The sequence below is a fragment of the Limanda limanda genome, chromosome 4 (genome assembly GCF_963576545.1).
Source record: "Limanda limanda chromosome 4, fLimLim1.1, whole genome shotgun sequence".
Lineage (NCBI taxonomy): Eukaryota > Metazoa > Chordata > Actinopteri > Pleuronectiformes > Pleuronectidae > Limanda > Limanda limanda.
The window spans coordinates 17,821,044-17,838,337 of NC_083639.1; the positions used below are offsets into that span (position 1 = coordinate 17,821,044).

The 17,294-nt window shown below is 44.2% G+C and overlaps 1 protein-coding gene across 1 annotated transcript; it reads right to left on the minus strand.

The window, feature by feature from the left end:
* Positions 1–13,919: 13,919 nt before the first annotated feature.
* Positions 13,920–17,294, minus strand: snai1a (snail family zinc finger 1a). The gene is made up of 3 exons (XM_061070185.1): positions 17,019–17,294; positions 15,991–16,509; positions 13,920–15,329 (listed from the first exon to the last, which is right to left on the minus strand). Exons 1-3 carry the CDS (start codon positions 17,092–17,094, stop codon positions 15,145–15,147), a joined length of 780 nt encoding a protein of 259 aa, XP_060926168.1. The 5' UTR covers positions 17,095–17,294; the 3' UTR covers positions 13,920–15,144.

A 17,294-nucleotide genomic window follows, 5' to 3' on the forward strand; every position in this document is an offset into this window, starting at 1 on the left:
GAGAGCATCCAGAGCTAAATCTTCTTGGCACAGTAGAAGTGTGAGGACAAAATTATATTAATGACTTCTTCACACTTGTATCTACAGGCATCATGGTAAATTAATGAAGTGAGGAAGTCTTGTCCATTAATGATCGGTCATTCACTTTCCTAATAACCATCAAGTCTGAGATTGTGGATGTTTATACAGTAAGTAATAATAGATGGCCCGAGGGTAGTGGAAGAATCATTGGATGGTGTTTACCAATCATTCTTATTATTTTTACAATCATCAAGAGGAAATCACAATGATTGGCTTATGATGAAGGATTGTGGTTGTGTTGGTATCTAAAAATATCTTGATGTCACATTTATACTGTGCTTTTCATTTATCTTGTACTCCCTTTAGACACATATGATTTTCTCTTGCCTATTGTCTTTCCTATGTGTACAGCAACATTCAATTTCCCCCTTGAGGGATTAATGTCTTGTTTTGTATCAAATATCGTATATTATATTGATTGTTTATCGTATCGTTTATTATATCCTATCATTTAGTATATCGTATTGATGTTTCCCATATTGTACAGTATCTTATAGAATCATATCATATTGTATGAAAAAACTGTCAACATATAACAGATCTACTAATTTAATTGGTAACAGGTTCTGTATTATATTTTGATTTATTACAAATTAGTACATGTTGTCAATTTTAGTTTACTGGTAAAAATCTATCATTTCTCAAACACAGTTAAACAACAGAGGGGAGTTTTATTTTGATATCACTGAACAGAGAACAGACGGATATTAGAGAGAGAGAGAGAGACAGACAACAAGAGAAGATATGAACACAAACCGCATATTAAGTATTGAGGCAGAGGACAGGACGACACAGAAGAAGAGACAGAGGAGGACAAAGACAACATACTGTAAGTAAGGACATGGCAGAGACACACAGGGGACAGCACTGTGCCCAGAGATCTTATGTTTTGTATCAACATCAGATGTGAGGCAGATAAAATGAAATGATGATATGGTTACAGATACATTTCTATAAGAAGTCTTTATATTTACACTTGACATATATGTAACTTGTTCTATAAGAATACTAGAAAGTATTTTTGTTGTCACTTTAGAATAAACATTTAAAAAAATAAATATAAACATTATGGCTTCTGGGAAAATCGACTTATCTTAGTGATTGTGGAGTGCTTCCATTGTGTGATATCACCAGCTTACCTGAAGTCCTGAATCCTTTCATTTAAGACCACACTGTTTACATTGGATCTTATAATGTCATCGGTAACATAATTTTCATTGTGTGTTATTACTCATCACATTACATTACATGTCATAAGGCGGACGCTTTCATCCAAAGTGACTTACAATGAGTGTATTCAACATCTATGAGGGGACGTTTTAAGGGTCCAGTATCTTGCCCGAACAGCTGACCTTCTGGCCACAGCCGACAAGGAGCTTATAATTTCAACTGTGTTTATTTATTTTTTAGCAGATTTATTTATTTCCAAGAACTACTCAATCCATTCCATGAACTTTTTTTGGGAAGGTTGGAACATGGCCCCAGGGGCGTGGATCCAGATCAGGGAGCAGATCCAGGAATTCAGAGATCTTGATGAAAAAAATCTATCGGTAATTTGGTGCAGTTTCAATTAGAAATCTGGATCTAACGAATTTAAATGTGGTCTACTGAGGAAACTCTAGTTTACTATGTACTGATGCTCTTCATGTCAATTAACATAAACAACATGAAGTAAAAATGGTAAAGTACTTGTGAGTCTTGGGGGTTAAAAGGAAAATTACACGGTACGGAGGTTGGAGTCTTTCTGCAGCAGCTGCAGGTTTGGTTCTGACCTGATCATATAAAGGTTTAATGCCTAACAATGCTTGAGAATCAAGGTCTAAGTCTGGTTTATCAAAGTTTTCTGTGTTCAGTTCCAGACAATAGCTTTTTCCTTTTTGCTTTCAACAATCCAAAACATCAGTAATGCTTCCAAAGAGAAAATAGTGAAGTAAAACAATTTCACACTCACAGAAATTGAATCTTCATGTTGTGTTTCTTTCATCTGATTGAGAGATCAGATTTACTGTACTGGTCCCTGCTGATGCACATAAATAACATTCCACTATTTAAGTATCTTTTTGAGTGTTCATTGACACTTCACACATTTCACCAACTGTCAGGTCAGAGATTTGTTACTTGGTGCTAGATTTTCTATGTGTGTGTGTGTGTTTGTCTGTGTGTGTGTGGGCTGCCTGCAATGGAACACACTCAGTTGTACCTACAGCCCCCCACCCAGGCCTTTGAGAGATCCTGCCAACATTTAACAGCTATTCAGAGCTATGTGGGGCCCCTGGACTTGGAGCAGTCAGAGCCTGGAGCCGGAGCAGGTGAAGAGAGTCCTGAGGGAAAGCGCTCCGGCTCCACATTCTGAGACGTAACACAAAGATCAGTTTGGAATTCATAGAAGTGCTAACTTCCTGGCAACAGGCCAGACACTTGGACAGCTGGCGCCCTCTCCCTCCATGAGTGTGTAGTCCTCCTCTTCTCTCACACTGCATTTAGTGCACAATACGACAGTGTGTTAGCAGTCTGTTGTCATCTCCTAATTGACAGTGCCAGAATAGTGTGAACATCAGAGATTGGAGTCTCAGAGGGCGTCTGAATCAAAAGCAGAGGTGAAGGAATCTCAAGCAGCAGAAATAAAATGTAAGATTCTTGTAAAGATTTAATATATGAACCACTGAGAGAGTATTAAATGTCACTTCAACAGGATCAAAAATGTGCAGCAAATGTCTACATTTAAATTGAGTCTGATCTATGCCGCCCTCTACTGCCACAGAGCATTAATCACATCTCTGATGGAATGTCTGTATTTACGGTAGATACTGTGATATTCTAAAATCAAAAGATCTCAGTGAAATTAAAAAGTGAAATTTTTTTAAAAAGGGCAAATTTAAAATGTTTGTTTGGGAAGAGAAGTTAATATCATTATAAACTATGAATTAATTGACGTGAAAAAACACCAGTATATAAGTTCACATCATTTATATTATTCACCCCTGTGGCTAGCAATCAAATATGATAAAACAGTAGTATATGTGTATGTTGATCTTTCATGCAAGTGGAAAATGGTAAGTGGGGTTTTGATTACCTACAGAGATTAAGAATCAACCAAAAGTGTCAAACTAAACTTTTTTTGAGAGTTATGGGAGAGAGTTTATTGTCCTACTGATCTCATGATCATCAACAATCACACCCTGAAGTGGATACTTGAACTTGATCTCATAAGAGATGTGATCTTTGACCCCACCCCCCAACTATGATTTCAGCAAGACCAAGAGATCTGACATAAACTCTCAGTAGCTTTAATTCTAGGCTGTAGTCTGGGTTAGGGGGTTTCACTGTAAAGCTGTATCCCCTGTAAATTGAACAACATTGGAACTTTTCTTTTCTGTGTGGTTAGGACTCAGATCGAGTGTTCAAAGGTTTTATTTCTACTGCCAATGATGTTTTTCAAAAGGCTCCTCACAAACAATGAGATATTAAGGAGCCTTCAGGTCATCAAGTCCACAGTTACTGGAGGGGACCTGGAAGTTTGGTACAGTGTTAAACATATGACATGTAAAGAAAAGACCGTTTTGAGATTCTATTGGGGAAAGAGTATGGATCATTTTGAACTTGATATTGGGTTGTAGCTAAAAGCTTAAAGTCTCATTAGTATGTTGTTGAAATTCTGTATACATCAGACAAATGGGCCCTTAATCTTAAAAGCATCACAACGATACAAGCACTGCCTAGTTTAGAATAAGAATTTAAATGATAAACTGTGTCATACCGTACATATTTATTTTTTGTTCAAATTAGATGAATATTACTTCGAAAAAACATTTACAGTAACAGCCACTCTCCTCTCAAATAGTATTCTTACTAACTATGTAAAGAAGAAGAAGAAGATACACTTTATTTATCCCACACACATGCACAAACATGCATAGACACACTCATGCAATGGGGAAATTAGTCCTCTGCATTTATCCCATCTGGTGTGATCTTTGGACAGACACACAGAGCAGAGCAGTGGGCAGCCATGTACAGCGCCCGGGGAGCAGATGTTGGGGGAGTAAGGTGCCTTGCTCAGGGGCACTAGACAGGGTAGGGAGAATAGTCTTTTGATCTTTTGGACAGATCCAGGTTCGTCTTTATGTTGTTATTCTATCCAGGTAAGTTTTTGTTGAAACTCCGTGGAGTCGAACCGTGGAGTCGAACCAGCATCGAACCAGAGACCTTTTTCTGCCAGTAGTCCAAGTCTCTGCCACTAGTCCACCGCTTCTCCAAAACAAGCACAGTGTTTCAAAAGAACACATATACATAACTTCCTCAGCCTTTTTCTTGACGTAGACGAAATTTGAGCTAACTAACTCTGTGGAGGAACACAGTGGGTTCTAGGCGAGATCTCCACTTGATGTGTTATCTCATGCAGCACTAGGCTTTGACCTGCAGAGGGAGCCATGCACCTTTATGCTAGCAGGAACATCCGCTTTAGGGCTGTACACATGTGGTCAACTCAGTTTGAGAGGAAGCACAAAAGGAACCTTATGAGTGAACTGCACCTTGCAAGCAGCTGGTTTTACTGAATGGAAATCCAACAGGAGCATAACGAAGGCAGCATTTTATGAAACAGAACTTTCTTAAAAGAAATAATTGATCTAATGAAGACAGTGTCAGGCTGATGTAAACGTGCTACACATGTCTGGTTATGTTCCCAGAATAAAGGTTAGTACACCTTATTACCCAACTGTATACAGTCATTAACATGGTGTTTCTCAATGACAGGAAGGGGCTATCTCATAGGAAGTGGAAGTAGGAGCGTCCCTCTCTCTGTCACACATACACAAACACACACACACACATAGGCCTACAAACACACACTCTCTCCCCCCTCGGCCGACCACTGGGCTGCCCATCCTGTAGCTGTGAGCGCTGTGAGCCAGGAACACCCCCTCTCTGCAGGGCTATGGCTGCCTGCTAGTATTTTGGTAATCGTCATCCTCCCTGACCTGCTGGCCCGATCCTGGCGCCAGGAGTCTCCACGCCTCCCCCCCCCCACCTCCCCAAACCGACTACCCCCGACCCCATGGATAATTCAGACCAGCTGTTGCAAGGTGCCTAGGCTGCTCTCACCGGCTATACAGTACACTCACATTTGCCTACTCTTCAGCCTTGAGTTGGTCCCACAGTGGGCCTTTCTGGAAGCCTCTCTGTCTCTGCATGGGGTCTCGCTGGTGCCTTAAATAAATCAAAGTCAATCAACAGGCCTGGTTCAAATCAGCCCTGTATCTGGAGTTGATGTTGCAATGTGGAAACACACGATCATTTAGAGTTTTTTTCATTGGTAGCGAGTTAATCACTGATATTTGTCTTCTTTGGTCCTCGACGAGTGTCACTGACCTGAATTCCCTCATTCCTCCACATGCCTAGTCTAAATGAATTGGAATGTGTGTCACAGTGAAATGAGAGTCTTGGACAAAACTGAGTTTTGTTGCGCTATGCCTCTGCAGAGCCATCGCTTCATTGGAGTCACATGAAGAGCATGTGTGTCCTCGGTGATCAAGTGATACTGTGAGGGGATTGAGAGTTGCAGCCAAAGAATGTTTGACGAGAAGAACGAAAAAGAAAAACGGACTGATTTGCCGCAGATCATTTTCCCCCTGTGATGAATTTATGTAAAAGGAAAATAAGGGGTCTCAGAGCAGTGGTGTGCATCGTCTTTTGTATACTTGAGTGTTTTTGGCATTTGGGGGCTCTGTGTAAAGTAAGGTGCCTCTCTGTCTATAGCCTAACCACAGTGGGACTTTGGACTGCGATGGAGGGGAACCCCAAGCTTTTGATCCCCACTCCACAACCCCCAGCACTGCTGGGCGACGGCCCACAAGTGAACTGCATACATGTGTGTGTGTGTGTGACAGAGGTTTGGATTGTTTTTTCCACAGCGGTGGTGGTGGTGGTAGTTGTGCGGTCGCCTTGTAGAACAGCAGTGGATGGTTGTCAGAGACAGAGGCCCGATAGAGGGGGGCGAGGGAATGGTACAAAGAGCTGTTCTGGTGGAACTATGGAGGAAAATAGTTCATGCTGCATTGGGATTTCCTGCCTTTGCCCTGACTAGCTCCCCCTCTCTTCCCTCTCCTCCCCTCTACCAGCTCTGTACTTGACGCCCCTCAGCAGTATGGAAACTGCTCGGACAGTATTTCAGCAGGAGATGGGTGAAGCAATTGTTCTAATGAGAAGGACCGCAGGGAATCGTGGAGCAGGGTTGATCCAGACTTTTGCAATCAGGTTCCCATAATTCTGCTTCCTGCCTTAATCTGTCCACCCACACACTTTAGTGCTGATGAATACTTTTGCCTCTGCAGTGTCTAATCTGCGTCTCTCTCATTGACATGCAACATATCTGGATGGTGTTATCTGATCGCCCATCTTCCACAGCTGGAATACACATTACTTCCCCCCGACATCGGTCCTGTGAATGGAGGCACGTTGCGGCCACACCACCGTAGCTCGTGTTAAATGTAGAAAGGACAGGTGTGTCACCATTTGGCTTCCCCCTTAGACGTATCGCGTGGGTGTCAAAGAGAGGGTGGATGGGGGGGATGAAGGCGTCCGGGAATGAACACCCTCTTCCAAGACTTTGATCTTAGGTGTCAGCAGCGGAGCTAGGGGGCATGTGTCACTCATTAGCAGTGTGGTGAGAGTGAGCTGGCTCGCAGCTTTTCCTGGTGTGGAGCAGGAGAGGAGAGGATGCTGTGAAAATGGCCGCTCATGGGGTGTTCCTGCTAATAAACCCCGAGGGTGGCATCAGGGCCTGGGGGTGGGGGAGCTGAAGGAAAACAAAACAAAAAAAACACCCTGGAGGAGAGCAGCTCAGTTCCATTCCCCTTTGTGCTGCACACACTTATGCTAAACTGATAGCACAGGAAGTTGAATAGACGATTTCATTGAAAAGCGCTGCTGCCAGCACTCACTGTCTCGGGAGAGGAGGGAAATAGAAACCAGATGTCTGAGATCCACCATGAATATGTCAAAGCTCTTGGACTATGTCAGTTCCTGCGTGTCCCATTGGTGGACTGATACTTTTCTGCACTGTCATCAGTAATGTCTATAATACTCCCTCCCCGTGGACTTCCCATACACTCTTGGCTGCAGCTACAACCCGGAGACTCCGGAAAACAAGCTTCACTATTCCAGAAGATGGAGTTTTTTTTTATGTTCCTTAGGTTTCAGACCTCACCACATTCCTCAAATTTCAGGGTAACTTCCCATATCCCAAGGCTCAGTCGGGTGGCAAATCTCTCAGCACTCCTTTGTGGATAGATTGCTTTCTCTTGCTTGAGAAAATAACAAGCTACAGCGTAATGACTTAACAAGCAACAGGATAATGGCTTCAACATGTGCAGGACTGTGTGCATGAGTCTGTGTGCGTGCATAGACTCGGGATTGCGCGAGAGCTTGCTTACACACTGCAAGAGTATGTGTGTGTGTGTGTGTGTGTGTGTCTATTGTTTGGGAACCAACTGTGCACAATCAACTGGTTCTGTGTTTGGTGGAGTTGTTTGAAAGCTGGACTGCAGATGAATGGATGGCTCTCCTGCAGGTCCGAAGCCTCTGAGCCATGTGGGGAATCAGCAGCACTCTGTGCGTCACAATGACAGGGACAGCTTATGGGGTGTAGGTGGGAGTGCCGGGTGTTTTCCATCATAACCAGCTGCTGCATGGGCCTCCCACACAGAGGAGCACTCCTCAGTGTGTGTCTGTGGGTTCACCTACATTTGTTTGTTTGTATCTGAGGAGGTTGGAGCGAGTGTCATAGCATCGGAGCTGAGTAATGACAGTGTGATAGCTGTTGTATGTAATCTGTGTGTGAGTGAGTACCTGTGCCTCTAACCCTAACCCTATCTTTGTGAGGAACAGATCTGACGGAGTGAAGACATTATGCTGTTTAATGATTAGGATTTCATTCATTTTAGTTTAGGTTAGGGTTAGGCCTCTTGTAATCTCGGAGCCCAGCGGCTATCATCTGACAACGAATGCGACAGCGAATCAGCGTCAGTATTTTGGGGCTTCCAGTGTAGACAGCAGATATCTGGGCCAGGACTCTAAAGTGGAGCTGAATGAATCTCATGCAGCTGCACTATGAAGAAAGATTCAGCCAATTTCATGAAAGTTATGTGGTGATCAATGTTGATATTGTGGCGGTAGATACAAACAAATCAATGAAAAGAGAAAAAAACACGTTTGATTCGTAGTGAAACTGCAGCGGATCAGAGGACGTCAGCTGAGTAGGAGGTCCTTCATATGTGGCCCAGGAAGTGTTTGCATTCACATTGTTGAAAGAATTTAGAGCTGTCCAATTGTGATTTGTTCACAAAAGCTCTGTCTTCCGTTTGCCGTACACAATTTAGTCAAACTACACTTCAGTCGAAGGTTTCTCCACATGAAACCAAACAGTGGAGCTTTTTGTACGTGTTTTGGGGGATATCTCTGTTAAAAACTATCTATATATGAATGCAGATAAATCACAATGATGACTGTTTACCCGCAGGCAATCAAAGCCTGCTCAAACATGATTGGTCAAACTAGAAGCAGAGAACCTATGCATGGAGTGAAGGCATTTAGTTGTGATGGCGAAGGTTAGTGTAAGTGAACGATGAATACATAATATAAATCGAAACATTTTAAGTTAAGTTTAAGTTGAAATTAAGATGAGGGTTAGGTTTAGCTAAGTAGTAACTAGGGTTACAGTTTGAGTAAGTCTTCAGGAAATCAATGTAAGTCAAAGTATGTCTGATGTCATGAAGGCATGCAAGTATGTGCGTACGTGTGTGTGCGTGTGTGTGTGTGTGTGTGTGTGTGTGTTAGTGTATGTGTGTGTACACAAAACAGATTCTTGGTGTTTACTAGCTGCTATCTGTGTTGTGATGCCCCACATTTGTTCCTTCCACCAGTCTCAGCTTTCTTTGATCTCCACTGGAACAAATGGGAAGTCCTCGACACCTCGGCCTTCAACAGCAACAAACCAAACTCCTATTCCTGCTACAAACATTCCTCTATTTTATTCCACTTCAAGACTCTGTGACATTGTAAAGACTGAATGGATAAAGCCATGTTACAGGCTGTATTGTGGCTCAATCAGTAATGCTTTTCCTTTTGGGGATGTTCATACGTGCGGGACATTTAATCGTGACATGATTCGGCTTGCCCCAGGAGGTGGTTCTCCCCTTTCACACACACGTTTCTTACTTTCAACAAACCAAAACCTTGAAAGCTAAGGAACCAGTGTGGAGAGAATCAGTTTCCCAGCCCTCTGTGTGATGCTGTTTACACACTGCACCGACATGTCCTGACAGGTGGCCACAAATCTACACTAACTCTCCCATAAGACTCTGTCAAAGCCTCCGGCGACAGCTTAACGTCCCTTTGCACCCTATCTGGGAAAATATGCTCAGGTGCATTCCTGTGCAGCAAACAGGTGAAATGTATTTCACTGTGAAGTATGGATTCAAAATGTTTCTGTCTTTTTTCTTTTTTCTGTCAAAGTTAGCAGTGTGGCTGTGCGGATAACAAATACTAAAAATAATGATGGGCATTAGACCTTAATTTTATACAGATATTTAAACAGTGTCTAAATAACTTTCCCATCATCCTCAGCTCTTCTTTGTTTTTGTGGTAATAAGAAAATGACTTGTTGAGTGCTCAGTCTTAACCTGAATATTTGCTTGGCCTGTGGTTATGCTGGTTGAAGCTTTCTTTCTGAAACTATAATTGTGAATAATACCCATGTATTATCATTTTAAGAATGACAGCAACTTTTATACACTACAAACCTACTTCAGAATTATTCCTTGTCATTGAGGGCTCCTCAAACAGTTCAACAATATATTGTCACTTTTTATTGTTTGTGTGCTGGTTGTTCTGTGCGCTTTATTTAAACAGTATATGGTGCAAAGTAAAGGTACATTTTGTATTCACCCTACCTGGTATATTTGCAATACTGATTATAGTCCATGTTTTTCATATGAAACTAAATTAGCTTTAGTACTATTAACTTGTGTGGTATATAAACAAGTTTGAACTGCTGTTATTTTTACATAGATTACATGTCGGCTATTTCAGAGGTTTATCAAGCAATCAACACAATCTTCAGACCCAAGTTCCCGACTTTTCAAAATAACAACTCTGTAATTGAGCTTGATATATAGCATTGCAGCCACAAAATGAACGTCACGCTTTTACTTTGTTGCCAAATGAAAAGAAAGTCATTCTTTGAATGTTGCTTACATGATAGAGGGTAGCACCGACAATGTCTGTCATTCTGATGTGGTGAAAAAATATTGAAGGTATCGCGGGTCCAAATCCTTTCTTGGATCATTAACAATACACATGCCAAGGGTGAAGCCGATTAGAGTTATGGTTTGGGAGATATGCTTTTCAAATACAGACAAACATACAGACGTTTGTAGTATAAGAAGGTAGATAGCATGCTAGCATGCTAACATGCTTATCTAAGATGCTGAACATGATAAATATAACCTCAAAAAATCTCCATAAAGCTGACTGTGACATTAGCATTTAGCTCAGAAATTTGCTTAGCATGGCTTTTTTTAGCTGAGAAGAGTCACACTAGAAATCTGATGATCATTTATTATTTAATCTGAAGAAAATTCGCCCTGCTTGTTTGTTCTGCTTGCTCCACTCGTCCAGATGCCACACAAGAATTTGGGAGTACTGATGGTTACGAGAGCTGGGTCAGGATACTCCCCGAGAATCTCTTGCTTCCTGTCCCAGGGTAAAAGTCGGGTTTAGTTTCTCCCTGCTTCTCCCTTCACATCCCATGATTCCCTGGTGTGAGGCAGTGCCCATTAGGAGACACAGAGGAAAAGCAGAGAATTCAGGCGCCATCCATCCTTCTACCTCTCCCCCTTCTCCTCTCTCTCTCTCTCTCTCCCTCTCTCTCTCTCTCGCGCTATGCTTCTCATTGGCATGGAGTGCTGAGCAACACATGTCTCTGATCAAGTCCAGCCTGCGTCATCAGTTAGTAAACTCCAGGCTCCAGGAAAACCAACAGAGAGCACATTCATAGTCGGCGACCCTGTGACTGAGTGTGTGATTCATTACTCTTTAATATGCACCCCTACCCCCATCCCTTAACCCACCCAACCACTTCTCCAATCCAGCCTTGGGGCAACTCCGCAGCCTGATCAAATCCATCATTAGGCATACTTGTGGTGTTACTGCTGTTGGCCTCCTTATTCACCACATGCAGCGGCCATGTCTCTGGCCTGTTTGCAGCTCGGGGGAGAAGAATGAGCTCTGGATCCGAACATTTACATCAGTGCTCTGCGCTTAACTGTGTCATAGAGAGAGAGGAGCACCGCAGAAGATTTTTCCAGGAAAAAATGACTCCCACCAAACTAGGCAGGGAAAGTAATTAACACCAAAACATGGGAGAGTAATGGGCTGCTCTCGGGCAGGGTGACACACATAGAGAGGTGCTAATCTCAGTGCAGGAGTCCAAGGTGGTAATACATGAGGTGATGGGTGCTTAGGGAGTACAGCTGAGGAGAAGATGATGGCTCCAGTGCTATCAAAGTTGCACAACTCTCTTTCTATTCTGAAAGTGTGAGGATGGCTCTGTTTCATGGCGCTGGGTGGGTCACGCTTTTCAGAACATGTGACTGCAACTTGTCGGTGCTATGGCGTCCAACTTTCAGGTGACGGTCACAAGTGTGAAGGTCAGCCTGCACGAGGTCAGTGTCTGTGTTATGGTTCATCTTGAGCAGGTCACTTACAAGCACCACACTGAACCACACAGTCTGGAGCTGAAAGGTTTCTTTTTGTCCTCTGAGAGTTCTCTCCAGGTCCTGTGTGTCATGAGTGCAGGATGGGTCCTGTTTATGAGATGCTGACAGCTCCTTCCTGTCTCCCAGGCCGTGAGTCCAAACTGCTGCTGCTGATCTTCAGCTCCTGGCCACCCAGCTCCACCCCGAAAACTTGGCTAAAACAGAACAGCAGCCATGGGTGGGACAGCTGATGGGGGGGATGGGACATGACGATGGCAGCGGCAAAGTGAAGCGGCAGAAACAACACTTGAGCTGTAAGCCTCGAACCCAGCACTGATTTTTTTTGGGCAAAGCAGGCCAATGTAAACTCCCACTTCCTGTTGGCCTTGTCTCAGAGGGGGAGAGATGATCCGTCTGTGAAGAGGGAAAGGGCTGCTGCTCTGTAGTGACCGTTTCTCTCTCACACACACACACACACACACACACACGCTCACACATAAATAGAAATACAGCCGTAGAGGCGGGCAGAGAGTGAGTGGGAGAGAGAGCGAGCATGCGAGTGAGAGAGCGAGGAATACACAAACACAGTGGGGTTCAGGAATGTTAAACACATGCTTTATGGCATAAATAGCAGCCACTTTTGGTAAATTACAGTGAGTGCTCTGGCACTGTAAAGCACACAGCAGGAAAACGCTCTCAGATTTCAGATCCAGGCTCCTCCACTCTCCCGGAGGAACAAGAAAGGGAGCATGTTGTGTTTTCATTTCTCTATAAAAAGGCAGAAATAAGCACAGCAGTGTGATACAGCAAAGACTTGAAATGTAGTTTGTACTTGGCCTGCATTGACTTCTGAAGACTATAAGACAAAGGCTCGATGAGAAGAAATGTTTTTTAAACCCTCCCCTGCTAAGTAGGGGCAGCACCTCATCAATAATGAAATTATGAGAGAGTGCACGGAGACAAACAACAAGCAAACTTTAGAATACTCAAGAAAAAAGTCTGAATGAGGGACTTGATTCAATTGTCCATGCTAGCAGAACTAACACCCTCACCTCAGGACATACCAGCTGACATCATCAAAATAGTCCTGAGCTAACCTCCACCAGCTGAGATTTTAATAGCCCCTTTATCCATCCAAGAGCGTCCCCAGTAAAAGAGAATATAAGGCCTGAGAGGAACCACGGCTGAAGCCTCCGATAATAGTTCCACATTAGGCCTGGTTAGTGTTGGCGCACAGATGTTTTAGAGCAGTATAAGCAGAGTGTGTGAGGTGAGTCACTGCTACATGCTACATGGTCGTCCTGGCTGGTGGCAGCGAGCACATTTCCCTGACTAAGAGGGAAATAAGGAACTGTGCCGTGGAACAGCTTACCTCACTCTGAGCTGGCCCGAGTAGGCTTCAGCCCACGCACAGCAGCTAACCAGCCGACAGACTGACTGACTAGTGGCTCGACTCAGAGCGTAGGAGCCATGGGAACCTAAAGCTCCAGGCGGAGCAGACTCTGAGTCACCGTCTAGGAAGAGGAGAATGTTACACTCTCCCTGAGGAGGAAAAACACATATACACACTGCAATCCCCCGTATAGCTTACTAGAATTCCACTTTAGGATCATTTCAAGAGCTGCAGCGAGGCACGTACGGATCCATGTTGAACCTCGGGATTGATCGAAAACAGATGCTGACTCTCACTCGACTTGTCTTTTAACTTTACATGCAAAGACAAACTCTCTCACGTTCGCATTTAAAGCAGTGTTTGCACAGTGACAGGGAGAAGTAGAAGGCAGGTGGAAACTGGAAGCAGGTGCACTCATTTGTTCCCGTCCATCACAAAGTGCGTTCACCTGCACATCTGCAATTTAGCTTCAAATCAAACTGTCAGCTTAGTTGCCACGCCTAACATCGAGAAGCTGAAACATCCTGGTTAATAATCAAACACACTTTTTTTTATTACTAACGTATCCAGGGCCCTTATTTCCACATTGTATCAATGAGTCATTTATGGTAATTCAACTGGTGGTGACAAGTTTTAATAAACATAAATTACTTTATTGAATGAAAATGTATCAGTTACAACATCCAAGAAAAAGAAGTGAACACACAAGCATGGAACAAATTTGTAATAACACATCATCTGCACATTGCACTATAAAAACACTGCCATGAAATGTAAAGGAAAGTTAAAAATTCATCTTTGTACTGTCCATTCATATTTATGATCACATATTAGGCAACCATGGGTTCATGGTGTAAACTTTAAAAAAAATCTTTGGTCCCAGCCTTATTGCATTTTCAAACAGTTTGGTGCTAATTTCTACTAATACTGCAATCATGGTTTTTCAAAAGCCACCAACACTAACTGAGGTAAAAAATAAAAGGCACATTTTTGGTTCCATACAATTTGAAGGCACAAACTCCTTTAAGTTACAAAATATGGCTTTGGCTGGTATTAACACTGTGGTAACCTTGAGTGCACGGTCGGCTTCGCCATCCACATCTCTGCGGAGCTGCAAAACGAAGCTTCTTTGGATAATAACAGACAGAACGGCTTTTTTCCTATCTCTGAGGCTCATCAGATTAAAGAGGAGGTTTGGATGTAGTCAAAATAGAGGCTTAACAAGGTTCCCCACTGCTGAAAAGACTAACTGATGCCATTCTTTTGTGATGACATGCTTCCTCTTTTTTTTTCTTCTTAAGCAAACCAAGGGCAGTGGAAGTCACCTGCTATTAACCGGCGAAGGTCATGGCTGAAGCACCTGTTAGCACCTCGTCTATCTACACCACAGTACCAGGGACAGCTGTGTGTGCATTTGCTTATGTGTGTGTATGTGGGTGGGTGTGTGTTTTGAGGCACGCTGAGAGATTTATTCCACCCACGCACCCCTACCTCTCGGATCCTGAGTCGGCCGGCACCAGGACAGAGACAGGAAAGAACACCTCTCACCCCAATGAGTGAACGACCGCTACATATTTGGTCTTTGGAATGAGCACAAAAGCAACAAAGGGGCTGATATCAAGTGGGTTTCGGCATTGCTCGGTTCAGATTTGGTCCAGCCTCGAGACTTCAGAGTGGAAGAAGAAAAAAATCTGCTCCTCAGCTTTTTTTTTTGTCATGGAACAAGGGAGCAAAGAGGCTGTAAAGTCATATCCATAATAAGGCTTGATTCCCTCCAGGTCTCTTGAAGCCATTTCACGCTCTTTGTGGCCTCGTAGGTCATCAACAGGCCAGCTGGGCTCGTACAGACCACCTCTCTGTGTCCACCGCCCTGAACTCTGAGTGGGTCCCTCTGTCTCTCTCCTCCGTCACGTCTCATGCCGTGGGGGAGCAGCACCCTGAGGAGCTGTGCTTCTGCAGCAACGACATGCGGCTGAAGGTGCGAGAGCAGACGCCGCACTGGTACTTCTTCACCTCGGCGTGGGTCTGCAGATGAGCCCGCAGGTTGGAGCGGTCGGCGAAGGCCCGGTTGCAGTGGGGGCAGGAGAACGGACGCTCACCTAGACAGAAGAGAGGGGACAGAAAAAACATTTTATATAAACGCCTTTTTTATGTGGCTCTAATTACCCCCGCTATAGAGTGACAAAAGTCAGATGTCTCTGGAGAGCTTTTCATTAACACACACACACACACACATTCTGAAGATAATGTAGAAGCGCATGATAGGCTGGTGGGGTCGCAGCCTGACTGAATTAGCATGACTCAATAAAAGCCAAATGAGATTAGCATGCTGACAAGTTGCTGCAGGTACTAAGTGCTCGTTGATAGTGCAGAGCCTTCAGGCCCTCTTTAAAGTCTTTTGTCACTCATGGGTCCCTGTGTTGTTGTCCTCCCCGGCAGCCGCGATAAGATAATTAACCAACGAGCCATTGTTGCCGGGACATTAAACACAATGAGTGATCAATGAGTCCAGGGTCTACTGAAGACTTCCCTATGTGACAACTGTCTGCTGATCAGGTGTTAAGCTCTTCAAACTGATTTCCATGGATATCCCTCTCTGTGACTTCACAGAGCGCATCATGAGGGAGTGACCTGGTGACTCACAATGAAATCGACTCATATGTTAATCAGCTTTACGGATACACACACGCTCAGATTTCGTCACGTGTGAATCGAGTGGAACTGAGCAGGTTGCGTGCTGTTATTAAACACGTCTCTTACCTGTGTGTGTGCGGATGTGGCCGCGCAGCAGCCACGGCCTGGAGAAAGCCTTTCCACAGGTGGTGCACACACAGGGAAGCGTGTGCGAGCGGATGTGCATCTTCAGGGCCCCGAGGCTGGTGTACTCCTTGGGGCAGTGTTTGCAGAGGAAGGCCGGCCTGGCTGCTGTGACGGGGGCTTCTCGCTCCTCTTCCTCCTCCGGGGGACTGACGTGAGCAATGACGCCGGTGCATTTCATCCGCTGGCGAGGGGCATACGTGTGGACGGGTTCTGGACTGGGGGGATCGGATGTGCGTCCTTCATCCTCCTCTCCGCTGCTGCTGGCACTGCTGCTCAGGCTGGACGGGGAGCTGAGGTCAAGGGGTCCCGGGGCGGCAGAGGGCTCTGTTTGGGAGGTGGGCAGGTAGAGGGTGGGCAGGACGCTGAGGTCCCACACCAGGCCGGTGGTGAAACAGGTGGCAGCAGAAGTGATGTCTCCTGATGAGAGCTCAGCAAAAGGATACCTCTCCAGGGAAGTGTCTGAAGAGAAAAGGAAGAGGGTGGTTAGAAAAACAAGGCCAGTGTAGGACGCTACACCAAAATGATGTTGAATTAGAGACAATAAACATTTACCATTTCAACTATATTTCATAGACTTTCACCAACTGCACACACACTTTGTTTGCTCTGATTTTGGTTGTACATATTGGTTTTTCTGTACATGTATGATTTAAAGGCTGGAGCCATGGGAAGCTTCCATGGGCCGTTTCCTCCCACGTATTCACAAGGGCTTGTAACATGAATGGTGCTCTGTCTGGCTGCAGAAAGGGGGGAAAGTGCATCTAACGGGCCCCAACTTGAACGAGGCGTAGTTTGGTTTGTTGTTGAACCAGAAAGTTATACAGCAGATTTTTGAAAATGTAGTTTCATTTAACTAAACTACTAAGATACACTTAAGAAAGTTTAGGTTTTTTTCATTCTACTTTTCCCTCTTATGTAAGAATGCGTTCATAATTCAGCCAAGGAATAAAACAACTTCGTTCACTCACCATTCTGACATTCCAGCTCACTGTAGTTTGGCTTCTGTCTGGCGAAGTACTTCTTGACCAAGAAAGATCGAGGCATCGTCCTGCTTCTTCACAGTTTAATAACTGTGCGTAAAAAGTATCCTGCGGTCACGACGCAAAAAGTTTTCCCGGAACAATAAAAGTCAGCAGGAATCAACCCGTGGTCCTCGGCTCCGCGCGTAAAACACAGATATGTATCCTCCAGTGGTCCGCAAGTCAGAGTGGACTTCTTTTTAAAAAAAAGCAGACAAGTGTGTG